Below are 15,862 nucleotides of genomic sequence, written 5' to 3'. Positions count from 1 at the left end.
GTAGATTTATAGTTTCATTATTTAGAACCCTTCTTTGGTCTTTAAACTGGTAGTATACCACAGGACTTACTCTCTCCCTGACTCAGAGTCACACACAGACTCCCGGTAATACTAACTTCATGTGTTGTGTATGTCAATTCCTATACCTATCAGTGGCAAAATTCACTATTTTTAATGGTTCTATCTTCACGGACAAAGAAGATGCAATATTCTGAGAAATGTCCACAATTTGGATGACTTTTGCCAGATTCATGAAGGAGCCAAGCCTGAAAACTATTTTTACATTTATTCAAATGATAATTTTTTCTTGCATCACTGGTTTATTCTTCTTCCTCTTGCACTGCCTGGCAGCAAAGCCTTCTGCTATCTTCCAGATCTTTCATGGTATGATATGGTCTTTTACAACTTACAAACGCTTTGTACATTATCTTTGACAAAACAGCCCTATGTAAAAAAAAAAAAAAATCATACTTGATTTGCTAGCACAGCTTAAAGACAAGCTGAAACGCCTGATTCAAAAGTCAAAACCAGTAACTGTTAAAAAGCCATTCTCATAACCTTAAGGGCAAATTTCTCCATCAGGGACTGCCAGTAAAAGGTTCTGATTCTAGTTCATGGAATAGTACTGGGGAAACACCTCTGGAGACAACATTGTCACTAATGTTAGAATAGGATCCGAAAAAACCTCAAAAATTGTAAGCAGGGGACAGATTGCAGTTACAGATTTTATGTTCTACTACTTACGGATTGCAAACATAAGCCAAAACTTGTTTTTATGATGCCACAAAAATGAATAAAACTTATTTCTAGGTTGGAAAGTAAGCAGCTAAATATGAGATTTATGTTTGTTGCTGTTGTGTAATACTGCTGGACTAATTCCAGCCACTAAACTCTCCAGCTGTCCCTCGACAGGTGTAAAGTGGTTTCACTAACTTTGTACTTCTGCAAAAACACGTTAGAACTATTTGGGGAGCCTGAAAACCTTGAATATTACGGCTATGCCGTTCTTAAGGACTGAGAGTCATGACCCCAACTTAACTCTTTTAACTACATAATTGCAAACTATCCTTCCAAAATGATGCTCAAATGTACCAGTATCAATGTCTTTGTCGGTCTGTGAAACTATAATCTTCCGATGCCGTAAGCACATTTGTAATCTTTTAGCACAAGCACTGAACGACAAGTCCCATGACTGAATATTAAAAAACTCAAATTTCTTCAACGTGTCCCACCACTAAACTAGTTAACCAATTATATTATAATTTCATCCACTTTCTCTCTTCCTATTAAAAAACAATATATAAAAGAAGTAACTACACACAATTTGAAAATGAAATAAAAATGTTGAGGTTGAATTCGTTCTTTCATCAACAAATCCCACCAGATCTTTAGCTTTTCTGCAATATTGGGTTTAGAAAAATATGTAACTTCCACTAATTAGCTGTTAAACAAGCTTTAACTTAAAAGCCTGACACAGATTAAAAAAAAAAAAATTTAATTAGAAATAAAACCAAAACTTTACCTTTGGCAGTACTGCCTTCCAAAATAACATCAATGAGGTAGGTTAGCAGTTGCTTTTGCAGCCAAAGGCTTCTCATGTACGTCAGTCTTATGGGTGCTTTAACGAGAAGCAATGAGGCTTAACAACCTGTGCCTAATATTACAGGCTTTATTTACCTGAGCCCCCTAGTTACCTGAGGAGTCTTTCAGTGAGTCTACTCACGTGGATACAAGTTATTGAACGTCTGCTTTTGTACTTCTGGCACAGAAAACACGAAACGTGGATGTTGTTCATATACCTTTTAGGAGCCCTAAATATTTTGGGAGGGAAACTTTTTTTGGGTTTGTTTTGTTTTGTTGGTTTTTTTCTCCTGGCAGGATGGGACTACACTCGTGCAATCTGTTTAAATTCAATTCAAACAACATATGGCAGAATATTACTTTTAAAACATAAATGCCAAAAACACGTCTCACAGATGCGACTGCACGATAGAGCAAGCCCGTCCGGAGCGACAACACATGGAGGTGTGTGCAACGAAAAGCGAAACTAACAAACAAACAAAAAACCCCCACCAAAACCTCCAAACAACAAAGTAAAGAAAGGAAGAAGGAGGCACTTGGTGCGCAGCCACGCTCACCTCAGGGCTGCCAGGGCTAATTCTGAGCAGGCAGCTGGCGCCAGGCCCTCGGCGACGGGCGGCCCGCCAAGCGGCCCGCCGCGCCGAAGGGGTCTGCCGCCACCGCGGGGGCGGCGGGGCCGCAGGGCCCGGCCGCCGCAGGGCCCGGCCGCCGCCCTCCTCCCCGCCCGGCCTTCTTCCTCCGCCGCCCGGCGGGGCCGGCGAGCGCTCCGGGCCGCCGGGGGGAGCCCGCGACCGGCTGGCGAGGAGGCGGCGGGCCGGGGCCCGTCGGGCCGGGCCTGCCGCCGGGGAGGACGGCGTCGGGCAGCGCCACCGCGCGGGGGCGGTGCCAGGGCATCCCTCCCCGCGCATCAAAATTCTTGTGTAAATTAGCGTCTTAAAAGGCCGTGGGGTCCTGCTGACCTCAAGGTAAGGGTTTTTATGCTTCAACACACGCTGGAAGACCCGACCAACAGCTCCTGGGTTCATATTTATTTTCATTGATGCCAGGAACGGTGAGATCCAGTCTGGGAGTGCTTTAAAAAACTACTGTCCTGGGAACAGCGGTAAGGATACCATGTCGTGAATATTCTAGAGTGGTACCATAAATCTTTGATAAAAGTGACTACAGAAATTCTGTCTTCACGTAGTAATTTGGACAAGTACATGCTGAGTATTTTTTTAATTTTCACAATAAATCACCTTTGGTCTACACGAACAAATTTCTTGGACCACGTATAAAAAGCTGACAAAAAGTATTAAGATGAAGGTGAGGTGTACATTTAGGATCACAGTTCCATCTGAGAAGAAGCAACCTTGAAAGACAGATCAGGTTTGTTAGGAACCTCCCACGTACGCAGAGTGAAACGAAGCTGCTCTTGGGGAACATGGCAGCACTTAGGGTTGTCGGGAAATGGAGGAAGGGCGGTAAATAGGTGCTGGTAACTAGAGACGACTCCTCCCTTCATAACAGCCAGCTTGTGGTCTGGTTTTGAACAATGCTTGGTATTGGTCGTTTTGAGAAGGTCATCAAAACTAAGATTTAGACATTTGAAAGACAGTTCTTACAGAAATCATAGTTGAAATAAAGCGCAAGTTGTAATTCTACTAAAGGGAAACAATGACCTTCGTTTCACTGTGGGTCACATGTGACTAACTTGGTTAATACGTACACTGCTACACACTTTAAAATACATGCATTTTCTTCTACTGCAATATATAGTCAATTTGCAACCCAAACTACTCATTAGAAGGTCTGTTTTCTAAAAGTACATTTCAAAAGTCCAGTTAAGCAATAAGATAAAAATTTATATAAAAATACAACCTTGGTCTTAATAAATACATGGTCTTAAATTATTTATTATAGCTTTATATTTAAAACCAAAAGACTGCATTCTCAATAATTAAAGAGATTGGATTACCCTAGATACTTGAATTCCACTTTTGACATTTTTATTTGCTTTGTTAACATTTTACAGACTCTAAAAAGCGTACCCTTCATTTCACCTTTTGTACCTAATAAGATGTCAGCTGCGCAGTCTTGTAGTTCTTTACATTTAATGATCTGAAATGTAAATGAAGAGAAACTTATTAGATTTTTGTAGAATATCACCGTACAAATTACAGGAGTTTTGTAAAAATTAAAAACTGTGATATACCCAGTCCTGTAGCTAGATTTAATGACTTGAATCCTCATGAAGTCAGATTTATTTCAATAGAGCTCTGCATGAGAGCAAGAATCTACACTAGCAAATCCAATTATAGGATTATGGTCCAAGTATCAGAAGGTAAGCTTTCCATTGGAAAGTACATAAATAACTGTAATTCAGTGGAGGAAGCAGATGATTTGAAAAATGTCTTACCACATTTCTTAAAAGCTATGAGCTTCATACTTATAATAAATTCAGTTCACAATTCTCATTCTATTAAACCTAGGAATAATGATGCAAATATAAATAAATACATTCTTTAAAATTCTTAGGAGGGAAATAGCACTTGAGAATTTGAAATACTAGTTTTAATTTCTCTCTGTGGAATTTCTGTTGGGTATGTGAAAATTTTCTCTTTACAAATATTTTTACTGAGTCCATCATAACTATTTCTGTGAGCACATAGTGATACTTCACCATCAGTCCCCCCCTTTCAATTTTGAAACCTACTTCACATACAGTTAGGGGTTTTTCCCAATAAAAACATTTCATTTGGGAACATGAATTTTTATTTGGTTGATAAAACAACAATACAAACAATTACACTAAGAAAGCTACTTAGACCAATACAGCATTCTCTTCACTTTTACTAGTTTAAAAACACCAGTGCATACATGGAAGGTTGTACTTTCTTACGTCAGTTTTGGTAGTTACCACCAACCAAAAAGTTACTTTCAATTCTTTCTTACTTTCCATTAGTAATGAAAAGCAATGTGGAGCAATACATAGCTTCTGGTTCTGCCTTGTCAGTGTAAATAAAAACTTCAAACTATCCCTGCAACTTAAAAAGTGATTATGCAAATGCCAATACATGGTGAAATAAAGTAAACAGAACAGCAATGGGGGAATAAGGGAAGGTGTATTTCTTAGACTTCACATATGATATGTAAAAGACAAATCACAAATGTAAAGCAGATTCCTCTAAGAGAGTTTTTCAAATTTTAATGAAGTATTCCTAAACTATTTCATGTTACTCAAGGAGTATGCAATATGCTTAACTGTTCTACATGCAGTCTTAGAAGTCTGCATTTGAAAGTGGTTTCTCTAAATAACTCGAAAGAACACAATCTTGATTTTTTGCTTGAATTACAACAGAGCCAAAACCAGAAAAAAAGTTTGTTTAAATAAAAGGTTTATAGCTTAGTAAGATAAAAAAAATAAGAATTATGTGTTTGTCTACCTATATACATACACTGTGTACTATAAATCTCTTCTAACATTGCACAGTGACATGTTTGTAGTTAGGAATCCAATTTGAGTGCCATTGTTTCAAAAGCTTCACAGGCTTAGATTACCTAATATTATGTTTTCCAGCAGAGGGAGCCAATTTTATTCCATAAACATAGGGGAAACCAAAAACATTTAAACAGGAACATTCCTAGTCTTTTTACATTTATTAAGTCAGAAAAGAATAAAAATTAATAATTCTTCAGTGACATCTGTATAGCATGATTCTGAAGGTCTCTCAAAAGCCTCATAAAGTAACCTGAATTTACAGAAGAGAGTTGGAATAAATTTTGAAAGCCAAGTTCCTTATACATTTCTTACCCTTTTGTTTATAATTCATTCCTTCATTTCTTCAATTATTTCAGACAGCAATAAACAGCTGTGCTAATGACTTTTGGTAGACTGCATACATGAAACATGAACTCAAAGGAGCTTACCTTGTGACATTTAAAGTTATTATGCTTCTAACAGGTCTGCTTTTTGGTCCAGCGGGAGGATGAAAAATCTGTCGTTCTTTATTAGTTGTGACAGGCTTAGATTTTTTAATTACATAAGGGTCAGCGGAATGGCTTGGGTAAGGATCAAATGTGCCTCCTTTCATGCCCCCTGACTGGAAAAAAAAACTTTTTGAAGTGCCAATCTACAATATAATTGAGTAAATTAAAGTATTTTTCATGCAAAAGTAAGTAAGAATACTGAATAGCAGACTGCATCATATTATATAAAAAAAACCAAAAATCAAAACAAATATTCCTTAAATTTGCAATGGAAACTTTAAGGAAAATTTTAGTCATTATTTTGATGAATTCTCAGTTTCAAATGTTCTTTCATAAGTCTGGATTTTGAGGAAAGGAGCTCAAAAATGTGACAGAAAAAGTAAAAACATAACTCACTAAAATGAGCTATGTTGTGGCAAAAAAAGGGTATTCCTTTGTCACTAGTAGTTTACTAGTACACCTCCGTGTCCAGTACTGGTATAGGGATTCTTACATACAGCAGGGCTTGGGCATTATTATCAATGTGCTGTCTGACATACAGGATTGAATACAGCATTGTTTTTTCCTGAAATGTTACGTCCACTAGTAGTACTACAAGAGTGGCAAATTTTAGTTAAAAAATATGCAGAGACCTGATTAATTCTTTGCAATCCCCTAGTACAGCTGAACCCCACAGACTGCTGAGGCTGCATTCCTGAAAAGTGTGGCAATAAGCAGTTCAATCAACAATAAAGCAATTTTTCCCATAAGAATTTATATAGCAGAGGGAAAGTGTGCAGTAGCTTGGGAAGTACACATAATTTAAATATAAGGGGAAAGCATATATGGTATGAAAGATGGGGAGCCTGAAGCAGGATCACGAGCATTGTCAGCCAGCCAAGGTGCTGACTTTCTAGCAGCTAACTTTTCTGAACAGATTTCCATTCTGAAAGATCTCAGCTGCCTCATCGATGAGGCCAAACACCCAACACAATTATTAGTATGTAAGCATTTTTGCAGTCTCTTTCTGAATAGTTATATTTTCCTTGCTATCATCATCTTCCTTAGGTGAATCAATGTCAGTCAAATAAAAGTGAAGGACATAATAACAGGAAAACAGTGGTTAGCAGAGCACAGTGTTAAATGACTGACAATGGAACTCCAAAATGAAGAGTTGAAAAGTGACAGATTAAGGGGTGTTACTGTATTAGGTATCTGGAGTCATTTAAGAGAGAGGTATTTATGCATCTTAAACCCATTTCAAAGTGAAATTAAGGTTTAGCCTAAGGTGAATGGCATAAATTTAATATCTAAAAAAAAAATCAAAATGGAATGCTTTATGGCATGGAAAAATATCCATTCAGATTTTAATAATGACACTAAGCAACTGGAACTAATGAACTATGTTCCTATATACCCTTCATACTAACCCCAGGCTTTATTTCTTATGCCCTCTAAGCCCTGCCACATATATTTATTCCCATACTTTTCCTCCTTTTCTCCTAAATACTAAAGAGTTGGCAAATTCTAAAGTGGATTGCAAATTTGTGTCTGCTGATGGACGAGCAACAGATAATTCCTGAGTTTATTCTGCAGTCTTTCCCTGAGCAGAGGGACTAACCTGACATTTTTCTGCTCCTTCCAGCTATCCATTCCCATCACACTTCTCAGAATTATCTTTTAGATGTTTGTCTTTATAGGGTGAGAGTAATTAGCAGGTTCAAAAATGATAGAAGTGACTGACAGAGTCCAAAATAGGAGAGCATTTCATTTTGCAACGGTAATCTAGTCTTACTGTCATTTATTGTATAACCTTCTGCTTTTTATCTTTTTGTGGTGTGTGCAGTCAATTAACTGTATGTTAACAGCACTATGCAGACTTTAAAGAGAAACACTTTTTAGGTTACTTGAAAATGGTTAGCAGTTGTTGTTGGGTCAAACAAGATTTCATTGCTTTGTAAACTGAAAACAAAGTAAATGGAATAATACCTTTTGTAAGAAAAATAAGAAATTAATAGCAAAACCTAACATTTGTTTTTATCTTATGTACTATAAGCAAAGCTTTTAACAGGAAATATCTGAATATTTATCTTTTGTCTCCAGTAGCTATAAGACAAACTAACCTTTTTAGCAGGAGAACTTGGTTTGAAAGGTGGTGCAATTGGCTTCTCTGGAGGTGGTTTCTTCACAGGTGGCAAAGGTTTGTCATTAAAATAGGGATTCATGTCAAAATAGTCCTGGGGATATAGATTTAACTTGAAAGGCCCTCCTTTAGCCAATCGTTTATGCTCCTCTTGCGCTTTCTGTAAAACAAATACTTTGAAAGAAACAATCTTGAGGATTTTTACTGTATATTATTCTAAGAGAAAAATGGAAAGCATTTAAATTTAGTCTTGGAGAATGTTCACTCTAACTTTCTTTGCTCTTTGATGATCAAGGTATTTTATATACCCACCATGTATAATGGAACATAGATTCACTAACCAGGAAGTGCAACAATCACTGTAAAAGTATGGTAGGAAAGCACTGTGCATTTAAGATGTGCCTAATGGTATTGTATACCTGTATCTTGGGCATACATGCACACATACATGCTTGAAAATTCTGCCTGCATACAGTCCAGCCACTCACCCTTGTGAACCCTGGCCACTATGTTTCCCAGATTCTGAGCACCCTACTAAGCTGAACTTCTCTAGGAATTGGTTCTTTGTACCATGCGAGATGTTGACTATTCTTCCCAGATTCCATTTTAAAATAAAATAGGTTGAAACATTACGAACAATTAAAAGACAAGCATAAAACGTACCATCAGTAATACACTATCACCTGGTAATGCATGTTAATGTCTCAGAGCAAATTCCCTTTTTTCTATCCAGTGGAAACAATCCCACCTCCCTCTTTTCTCTGTTCTTCTTATTTTCTGCACTGGATACTTAATTTTGACACTGAATTTGTCTCAACTGCAGGTAGCTGAATTGTTTCTTCTAATCTTGTTCTTACCCTAGACCAAAAAATGTCCTCCTGCTGCCATTTTTCAGGACATATGATGAAAATATATGATAACTAAAATCAGTGCAAGCACATTTACAAGTTTTCTTAGATTTATGAATTTATATGAAAGAAAGGAACAGGGTTTTTTTTTTATATAGTATCTAGGATAATGAGGTCCCATTCTTCTGACAACAACGTAGAAGTATTATTGTTCTTGCTATTGGCATTGTTTGGTCATTATTGTATTACAGCTTAAGGTCTCCAAATATAAAATTAAGGTCAAATCCTGAATGGTAGAACTTGTGTGGGATACTGCCAGATGTCTCAAAGAAAAAATAATAAATGAAAAATACCTAAATATTTTTAAATACAGGATGGTCATTAATTTGTTTTCCTTCCTTCACTTTGTAAATAAACATTAGTGATTTCAAGCTAAAGGAAACACCACAGGGAACAAAAAGTTCATGTAAATTTTAATAAATAATCATAACACTAATACATAATAAAGACAAATATTTTTACCTTTGCATTTATTCTTTCTACTTCATACCCATCAGATTCATGTGGATATTGTTCACCTATGGTAAGATTTGCATAACTGTAAAAACAACATTAATTACTTAGGTGTTCAAAACTCAAGAAACATTTAATAAAATACTCTGCAAGAAGCAATATTGTGAAGTTACCCGTATCCAGTTCCTTTCTTTCCTGGATTAGTATAAAAATTCTTTCCAGGAGGAATGTATCTTTCTTTGGCTTTCAGTTGTGGACTGAAGTATGCATACGAACCTCCTATGGTTCCATAATAGCTGCCAAGTCCACATCTAAAAATAGCAAATGAACATATTAATGTTTTGCAAATATTTCAGGCTTCCCATGTCTAGTGTGTTAAAATGACAGTAAGTAGAAAACCCAAGCAATATATACATCTCAAGAGTTAAATATAAAACCAGTTCAGATCCACTGTCCATGGAATCTACTACTATAGCAATTCTGTGCAGTGTTATGGACAAAAAGGAAACAAGATGGTGGCAGAGATGATGTTTTAAAGTATCTGAATAACATAAATATGCTTAATAGAGATCGTTTTAATTATGCGCCAACAAGGTGAAGTAACACTGGTAGAGATAGATTCACAAATGGAGACCCAGAGGAGTAGGTTAAACAGATTTGATGCTTGATGACAAGAGGACAGTCTTTCCCACAAGTTTACAGAGAACAGTAAGTTAGTGCTGGTATGATAATGGAGTGGCAGGCAATGTCTGCCCAGACAGGGTACCTGTCTGAAAGGGTTTTTTAATGGGAGATGTCAGGACTAGTTAACTTTCTGTCTTGTCACAGAAGGAAAGTAAAAGGAGGCATAGCTCATTTAGGAGAAATACTTCTGCCTACAAAGCTGCAGGAATTCACAAAGACTGTTTTTTAAAGACCAGCTTGAAAATCAGTATTTGCTGACAAGCGTAGGACATGCTCTCAAAGTACATGATCATACAGCCACTAAAGGAAAAAAGGACCGAGACAAACTAATGAAATTGCTGAGTGGCAATTTGGTCCACTAAGCTGCAGCTACAGTGGTCCAAAAAAAACCCAAACAACCAACCCTCTGTTCCCACGCCCCAAAATAGAACAGAAAAAAATAAACAGGAGCTACTATATGAGATCTGTCAACTACTCCAGATAGCTGAGGTAATCTGCTTTGCCTGTACTGTCTGCACTTATTGTGGGGAGAGAGTAAAGTGTCTCAATGAGCTCCTACTTAAAAGGGCCATTAATGAATACTGACAGGATTAGGATGCCTAGATAACATTTTTCATCTTTGCACAAAACTCTAACCTACCTGTTCATTACCCTCCCCTTATTTAGGGACTTCATAAACTCATATATAGAAAAAAATGGGCAAACTGACAGTGCACAGACAACATTTATCTTGGTGTTTCCTAGCTCTTAAGTGCTTCATTTCATATTCTTCACGTCTTGCCTTTGTGTAGGCTTTTTATATGCCAGTAACAAAGTAACAGAGAACACACATGTGAAGAAAAGAAAGGCCCAGGCTTCAGTCATATCTTCAGAATATGACATCTTTGCAACCTTTCTATTTGCAGCTAACAACAAATGTGGCTCCAATGTAAAGATTCTCAAGAGCTGCTTATCATTCAGACAGCCAAGAACAACAACTCAGAGAACAGCAACAGAGCTCTGTGCTAGTTTCTCAGTTACAATGGGAGTCAGTTTTGGATATAAGAAATGTATAATCGCTCTCCGGAATTGCTTCAGGATTCCATTAAAAGACAACCTAACCACATTCCCAGCTTCTGCTTTGTGCTACTCTGCCAGTACAGATTTAGGAGAGGATAAAGACAATAAAGAACCTGTCCTAAAGTTCCTGTCTAGATGAATTCAGAAGTCTTACAACAAGAGCACAAGCTGCTGCACCAACAGCCAAGAAGTGCATTTGTGGAGGCAGTATGTGGAAGAGAGCACATCAGCAGGTCTTCATTGTAAGCAAGACTCCCACTGTTGGTCTCAGAACCCAGGAAGTAAGTGAACAGGACTCTCATTGACTGTCATGTGCCTAGGTGTTTCTAACAGTTAAACCCTTATAAACAATTTGGTTGCTATGAAGTCAAGTTGTAGCTGAAAGAAAGTTTTGAACACAGGACTCGCATATTGTCTGTCCCATCAGAAACAGCACACATATATCCAACAGAAAGCCTACACACCATGTCTTACATTCCTATTAAAATCTAAGGTGTTCCTTTAACATACAACAGAACATAGAACATGCTAATCCTTGCATCCTAAAATATATATATATATATTAAAAATAAACAAAAGGTTACTCTCCAAACAAAAGCAAAGCTGCAGAAAGATATGACTAAATGTCATATCTTACAGTCATGAGACTGTAAGAACCAGGCCCTGTACATAGACTGAATCCTCCTGTCCAAGAACAAAACAAGATTGTATAGTTATAAATGAGTAACCAGGCTCTATCTGTTTTTCACATGTGAATAATAATAGTTATATGACACCAACTTCATTGGTGTCATTTTGTCATGCAATTAATGTTGTGCAAATAGCAAAGATGTATTTATTTTAATATTCTACATATATTCCTCAGCTCTGTAACACGTTCTGATCATCCTATAGGATAATTGGTATTATTTTTTTAGCAAAAAGATAATGGATATGGATTTGCTGAGAGAAAAACGTTGCACCTGGATAATGGCCCCTTTTCCTACTGTTTATGCAATATATATGCCATCTCTATTTTGGGAGGCTCGGAAATGGGAAAGAGAAGATATTGCATCCAACAAGTTCCAACAGATTTCCTCCTAAATTAAAATGAAATATTCATTTGTTAATTATCCGTATCCTTTTCCCATAGCCATCTTCGTTTTCATCGAAAGTAAAAAGCTAAAGGTAATGTTTATAGCAAAAAACACTAGTTAAGAGCAAGCATCAGGACTTGATTTCTACCTGTGTTCAGCCTTCCCTATGTTGCTGCTCAAAATTCTTCGCTTAGTACTGACTAACACCACATTGTATAAAACAACAGTATTGTACTCTTATTGCAGGTTTTATAAGAAATAATCTGTGAAAATCATCTTTAGCGTACAGAAAAGAAAAAAGGTCAATTTAAAACATTTTCACAACACTTACGGCAATTTGTCTCCATTACTGGGAAGGAAAGCTTTGCCCAAATTTTTCTTTGATTCTGCCAATCTGTAGCGTCTCCTTAGCTGAACAGGGTTTGAGTAGGCTTCACCATTGAAAATCCTCACAAACTGAGGCTCAAAATAACCTGCCTGCAGAGCTGACAATGTTTTGGTTCCCCCAGGAAACATCTGTCTGTTCTTGCTCGCAGCTTCGTTAAAAGGGCCTTTAAAAAAGTAAGCACTGTAAATAGCTGTTCGATGTTAGTGCTTCTCTTGGCCTACATTAAAAAACTAAGGTCCGGATCTGGGTGGCTCAAAGAATGTACTGTAGACCATTTAACTTGTAAAACATGCATGTAAATGGTTGTGTCTGAAAGACAATGCTATGAGAAGTTATTCACAGCATCTCATTTTAGTTTTCTAATCCCAGCACTTGCTTTACAGGCAATGGAGAGAGATTAGTTACTCCAGGCTACAATTCAGAGCTATTTACATACTACTACTACATACTACTATTACTCTGAGTAATACTTCAGAGGAGCATATCTCTCTCTCTCCCACTGATTACAGACCAGGTCGAATAGCTTAAGTGCCTCCAGTTGGGTTTTGAATCCCCAGCAGCTCAGTGTGGTGGAAGTATATCAGCCAGGGTTCTGGTGGACACGTTCATCACTGACACAACAACACAGCAGAAGCGTCTGTATTGAGAAGCCAGGATTATTTTGCATTATCACTTCAAAGCAGCTACTGAGAGTTAACCTCTGTAACCTTACTAATTACAAAAAATTACCTTTCTCAATAAGTATTCTCATTAAACAACCAAAAAAAAAAAAAAGGAAAAGACAGGATGGGGAATCTCACACACGAGTCAGATCAGAACAAAAAAATTGCATCTCTAGTTTAAAAATAATGACAATCTAAGTGTCAATGACAGAAAACCTGCTGAAAGAGCATAGAAAAAACACTATTGTTTTCCACAAAATCAGAAAAATAGTGGTAACTTGCAGATAATTAATATTAAAAAGAAATGTATACATTAAAAGATTTTATCAGTCTTATTATGCATAGATATTTTTCAGTTTTACTGGACTTCTCCTTTCTTCGATATATTCATTCCAATCTATCAAGCCTTTCTCTTAATAATACAGACCTGAGCAAAGAATATGCATGAAAAAACAGTTCCTTCTAATAAAAAAAAAAAACCAACAACAAAACCAAAATTAGAAAATAGTGATTCTGAAAGTAAATGGATACTAGAGCTGGTCCCTGTCACTAAACAGTGATTAAAATTAAATGTACTTACGCATATAATGTGATACATATTTATCTCCAATGGTAACATAACCCATTTCACTGAAAAGGCCAATCCTCTCCATATCACTTTTCCCTTCCGCAGGCATGGCTGGATCTGTGTGACAGTGCACTGCACTAAAAGGGTGGAAGTATCCTTGTTTATTTGTTCTACTGCAAAAGTCTATGATCAGTCCACACCTGTAAACAAAATGTTTATTAAAGTAAAATGCAAGAAATTTTTGGTTAAAAATACTAGCAATAAATGTAATCTGAAGAAAGTAATCTACAATATGTTTGACAGCTTTGGTGCTTATACAACAAATGGACTATGTGAGATTTAGACACCATTAAATCTCCTCTGTTAAATTCAAAACATGACCAGAGAGAGAAAATCAAATGCTTTTGTTTTGTGATAAATCTGGTGCAATTCTTACTGAATTTTCATAGCTGGGTCAAAACTTATGACAGATGTCTTCAGAGTATTAAGATGAGAGGGTTTGGTGGCATTAACAGCTAGTAATAAAACATGCCAAGCAGCTTCTTTCTTCACGTTGTGGCTTATCTCTAGCAATAGCTTTCAGTCACTTTCTAATAATGGTATAGAAGGTCGGTGTATGGACAAATCTGTGGTAAAACGTAAAAGCGGAATTTTGGAAGCCCTCTAACTAATCCAAGACCTGGTCATGGTAAATGTATTTCCAATTTCTTATTGGTTTTAATGCAAGTGATTTACAGTCAATATTAGTTTTTCCTCATCATCACCCTCATGGGAGCCTGACAGAACTAAGGAAAATGCCTAGTCAACAAGTGTAAGAAACTTAAGGGCTTGAACAGAGAGCATGCTTAGCACTAGGATTACCAGGGATCTGATTCCCAGAGTGAAAACTTAGTAGAGATGGGAATCAGAATCAGCTAGGGGAAGAACTGCCTTGAGGAGGAAAATAACAATGTATGGTAGCTTCACCAGGAATGGAAATTAAGGCAGAATAAAGTGGTTAATACGTTAGTAAAGCTCTCTCTTGAAAGTCATGAAACGTAAGAATTATCCAAAAAATCAAGGATATGCAAACAAATAGCTGAAGTATCTGTGTCCACACAGCTTGAAAGAGAGGAGGGAAGTTAAGAAGACATTAGAGTGGAATACAGATTAAAGACACTGTAGATCAAGTCCCATGTTGGTATTAACTATGGGGGTGAAGGTAAGATGTAAGATAGGAATGAAAATAGGCAGCAGAAAACTCTGAGATATTAATATCACATATTAGCTGTATCTGGCATGTGGGTGCTGAGTAGAAAAGCACCAGCAGTGGAAATCTGTATAATAATATAGACTTTATATGTTTTATTATAAGAAATAATATGCTGGAACACTGTGTACGATGGAAGGGCTAGCCACATTTTGCTTATGCTCAGCATGCAGGATGGACAGCATGCAGAAGTTTTAAAAAGTTTAAAGCAATTTTTTTTGCAAGGTGCAGAGGTTCACACAGTGTAAAATGACCATCACTTCATCAGATAAACTCACTACTGTTCTTTGGTAGATCTAGATGTTGGGTAAGGAACCAAAGGGCAGGTGACAACAAATGGCACTGAAAGAAGAGATGACAGAAAGCCGACCCTTGGAAACGAACTTCAGGGTTCGCTGTTAGGAAGCTAGTTGGCATTATTGATGAGGAGGATAGGAGTAATTTATCGAAAATAAATAGACCTGGAATTAAACTCTACGGTGTAAAGCAAGGGTCGTTGCTCAAGGGAATAACGGGAAGGATTTTTGGACCTCAGCAGTTCGATGCGACTGAGGAGATGTAACGAGGTGGACGAGCCTGGCCTGGCAGTAGCGGTACTGCCAGTCAGCAGGCGGGCAAGCACGGTTCTGCAGCGTCTCCCGAGGAGCTGGTAGGGAAGGTGAGGAAATACCAGCCTTTTGCCACAGAGCGCTGGTACCACACAAGCCGTCTGAAGTGCAGCTGTGGTTGGTTGCCCAAGCTAAAGCAAGCTCGACGCAGTACGCCAGAGCGCGCCGGCCCAGCGCTAAGCGCGACAGCACCGCAGGGTACGGAAAGCCGGTGAAATCGAGAGGGAACCGAGCGGCACCGCGGCCGCCTACTTGCCGGAGCCGGTACCTCACTCGCCTGGGACGGCCGCCGGCAGGAGCGAGAGGCGGTGCAGGCGGGGAGCGCCCGCGGCCGCCACCCCCCCCCCCGCTCTGTTGGTGCCGGTTGTCCAGGACGCGGGAAAGCCCAACCGGCAGAGCGGGCAAGTCTCGCCTATCGCCCGCCACCCCCGGCTCCCTGCATTGGTACGGCCCAAGGCGATCGCGGCTGCGCAGCACCGCAGTGCGACGGGTCGACGGGCGGGGGCAGCTTGCCCGCTCCGGCCACGCCCCCCCC

At 38.3% G+C, this 15,862-nt stretch overlaps 1 protein-coding gene across 3 annotated transcripts; it reads right to left on the bottom strand.

Annotated features, from left to right (window-relative positions):
- Window positions 1–3,575: 3,575 nt before the first annotated feature.
- C3H4orf47 (chromosome 3 C4orf47 homolog) lies at window positions 3,576–15,734 on the bottom strand. 3 transcript variants are annotated; one of them, XM_049797124.1, is made up of 8 exons: window positions 15,181–15,734; window positions 13,483–13,670; window positions 12,184–12,403; window positions 9,207–9,344; window positions 9,043–9,118; window positions 7,653–7,832; window positions 5,491–5,663; window positions 3,576–3,681 (listed from the first exon to the last, which is right to left on the bottom strand). In XM_049797124.1, the coding sequence occupies exons 2-8, from the start codon at window positions 13,577–13,579 to the stop codon at window positions 3,633–3,635; spliced, it is 933 nt and encodes a 310-aa protein (XP_049653081.1). In that variant the 5' UTR covers window positions 13,580–13,670; window positions 15,181–15,734; the 3' UTR covers window positions 3,576–3,632. The 3 variants fall into 3 exon arrangements, with proteins under 3 accessions (XP_049653081.1, XP_049653090.1, XP_049653098.1); XM_049797133.1 differs by having other exon boundaries at window positions 15,250–15,734; XM_049797141.1 differs by having other exon boundaries at window positions 15,596–15,732.
- Between the last annotated feature and the right edge of the window lie 128 nt (window positions 15,735–15,862).

The sequence above is a fragment of the Accipiter gentilis genome, chromosome 3, assembly GCF_929443795.1.
Source record: "Accipiter gentilis chromosome 3, bAccGen1.1, whole genome shotgun sequence".
Lineage (NCBI taxonomy): Eukaryota > Metazoa > Chordata > Aves > Accipitriformes > Accipitridae > Astur > Astur gentilis.
Note: the sequence above shows the minus strand (reverse complement) of the source record. Positions and strands in the feature narration are given on the sequence as shown.

Coding starts and splice junctions, on each gene's coding strand:
- C3H4orf47 (XM_049797124.1), bottom strand. CDS start 13,579: ATGCCTGCGGAAGGGAAAAGTGATATGGAGAGGATTGGCCTTTTCAGT. Junction 9,345..12,183: donor AGTAATGGAGACAAATTGCC/GTAAGTGTTGTG, acceptor TGCTATTTTTAG/ATGTGGACTTGGCAGCTATT. Junction 3,682..5,490: donor ATAACTTTAAATGTCACAAG/GTAAGCTCCTTT, acceptor TTTACATTTCAG/ATCATTAAATGTAAAGAACT.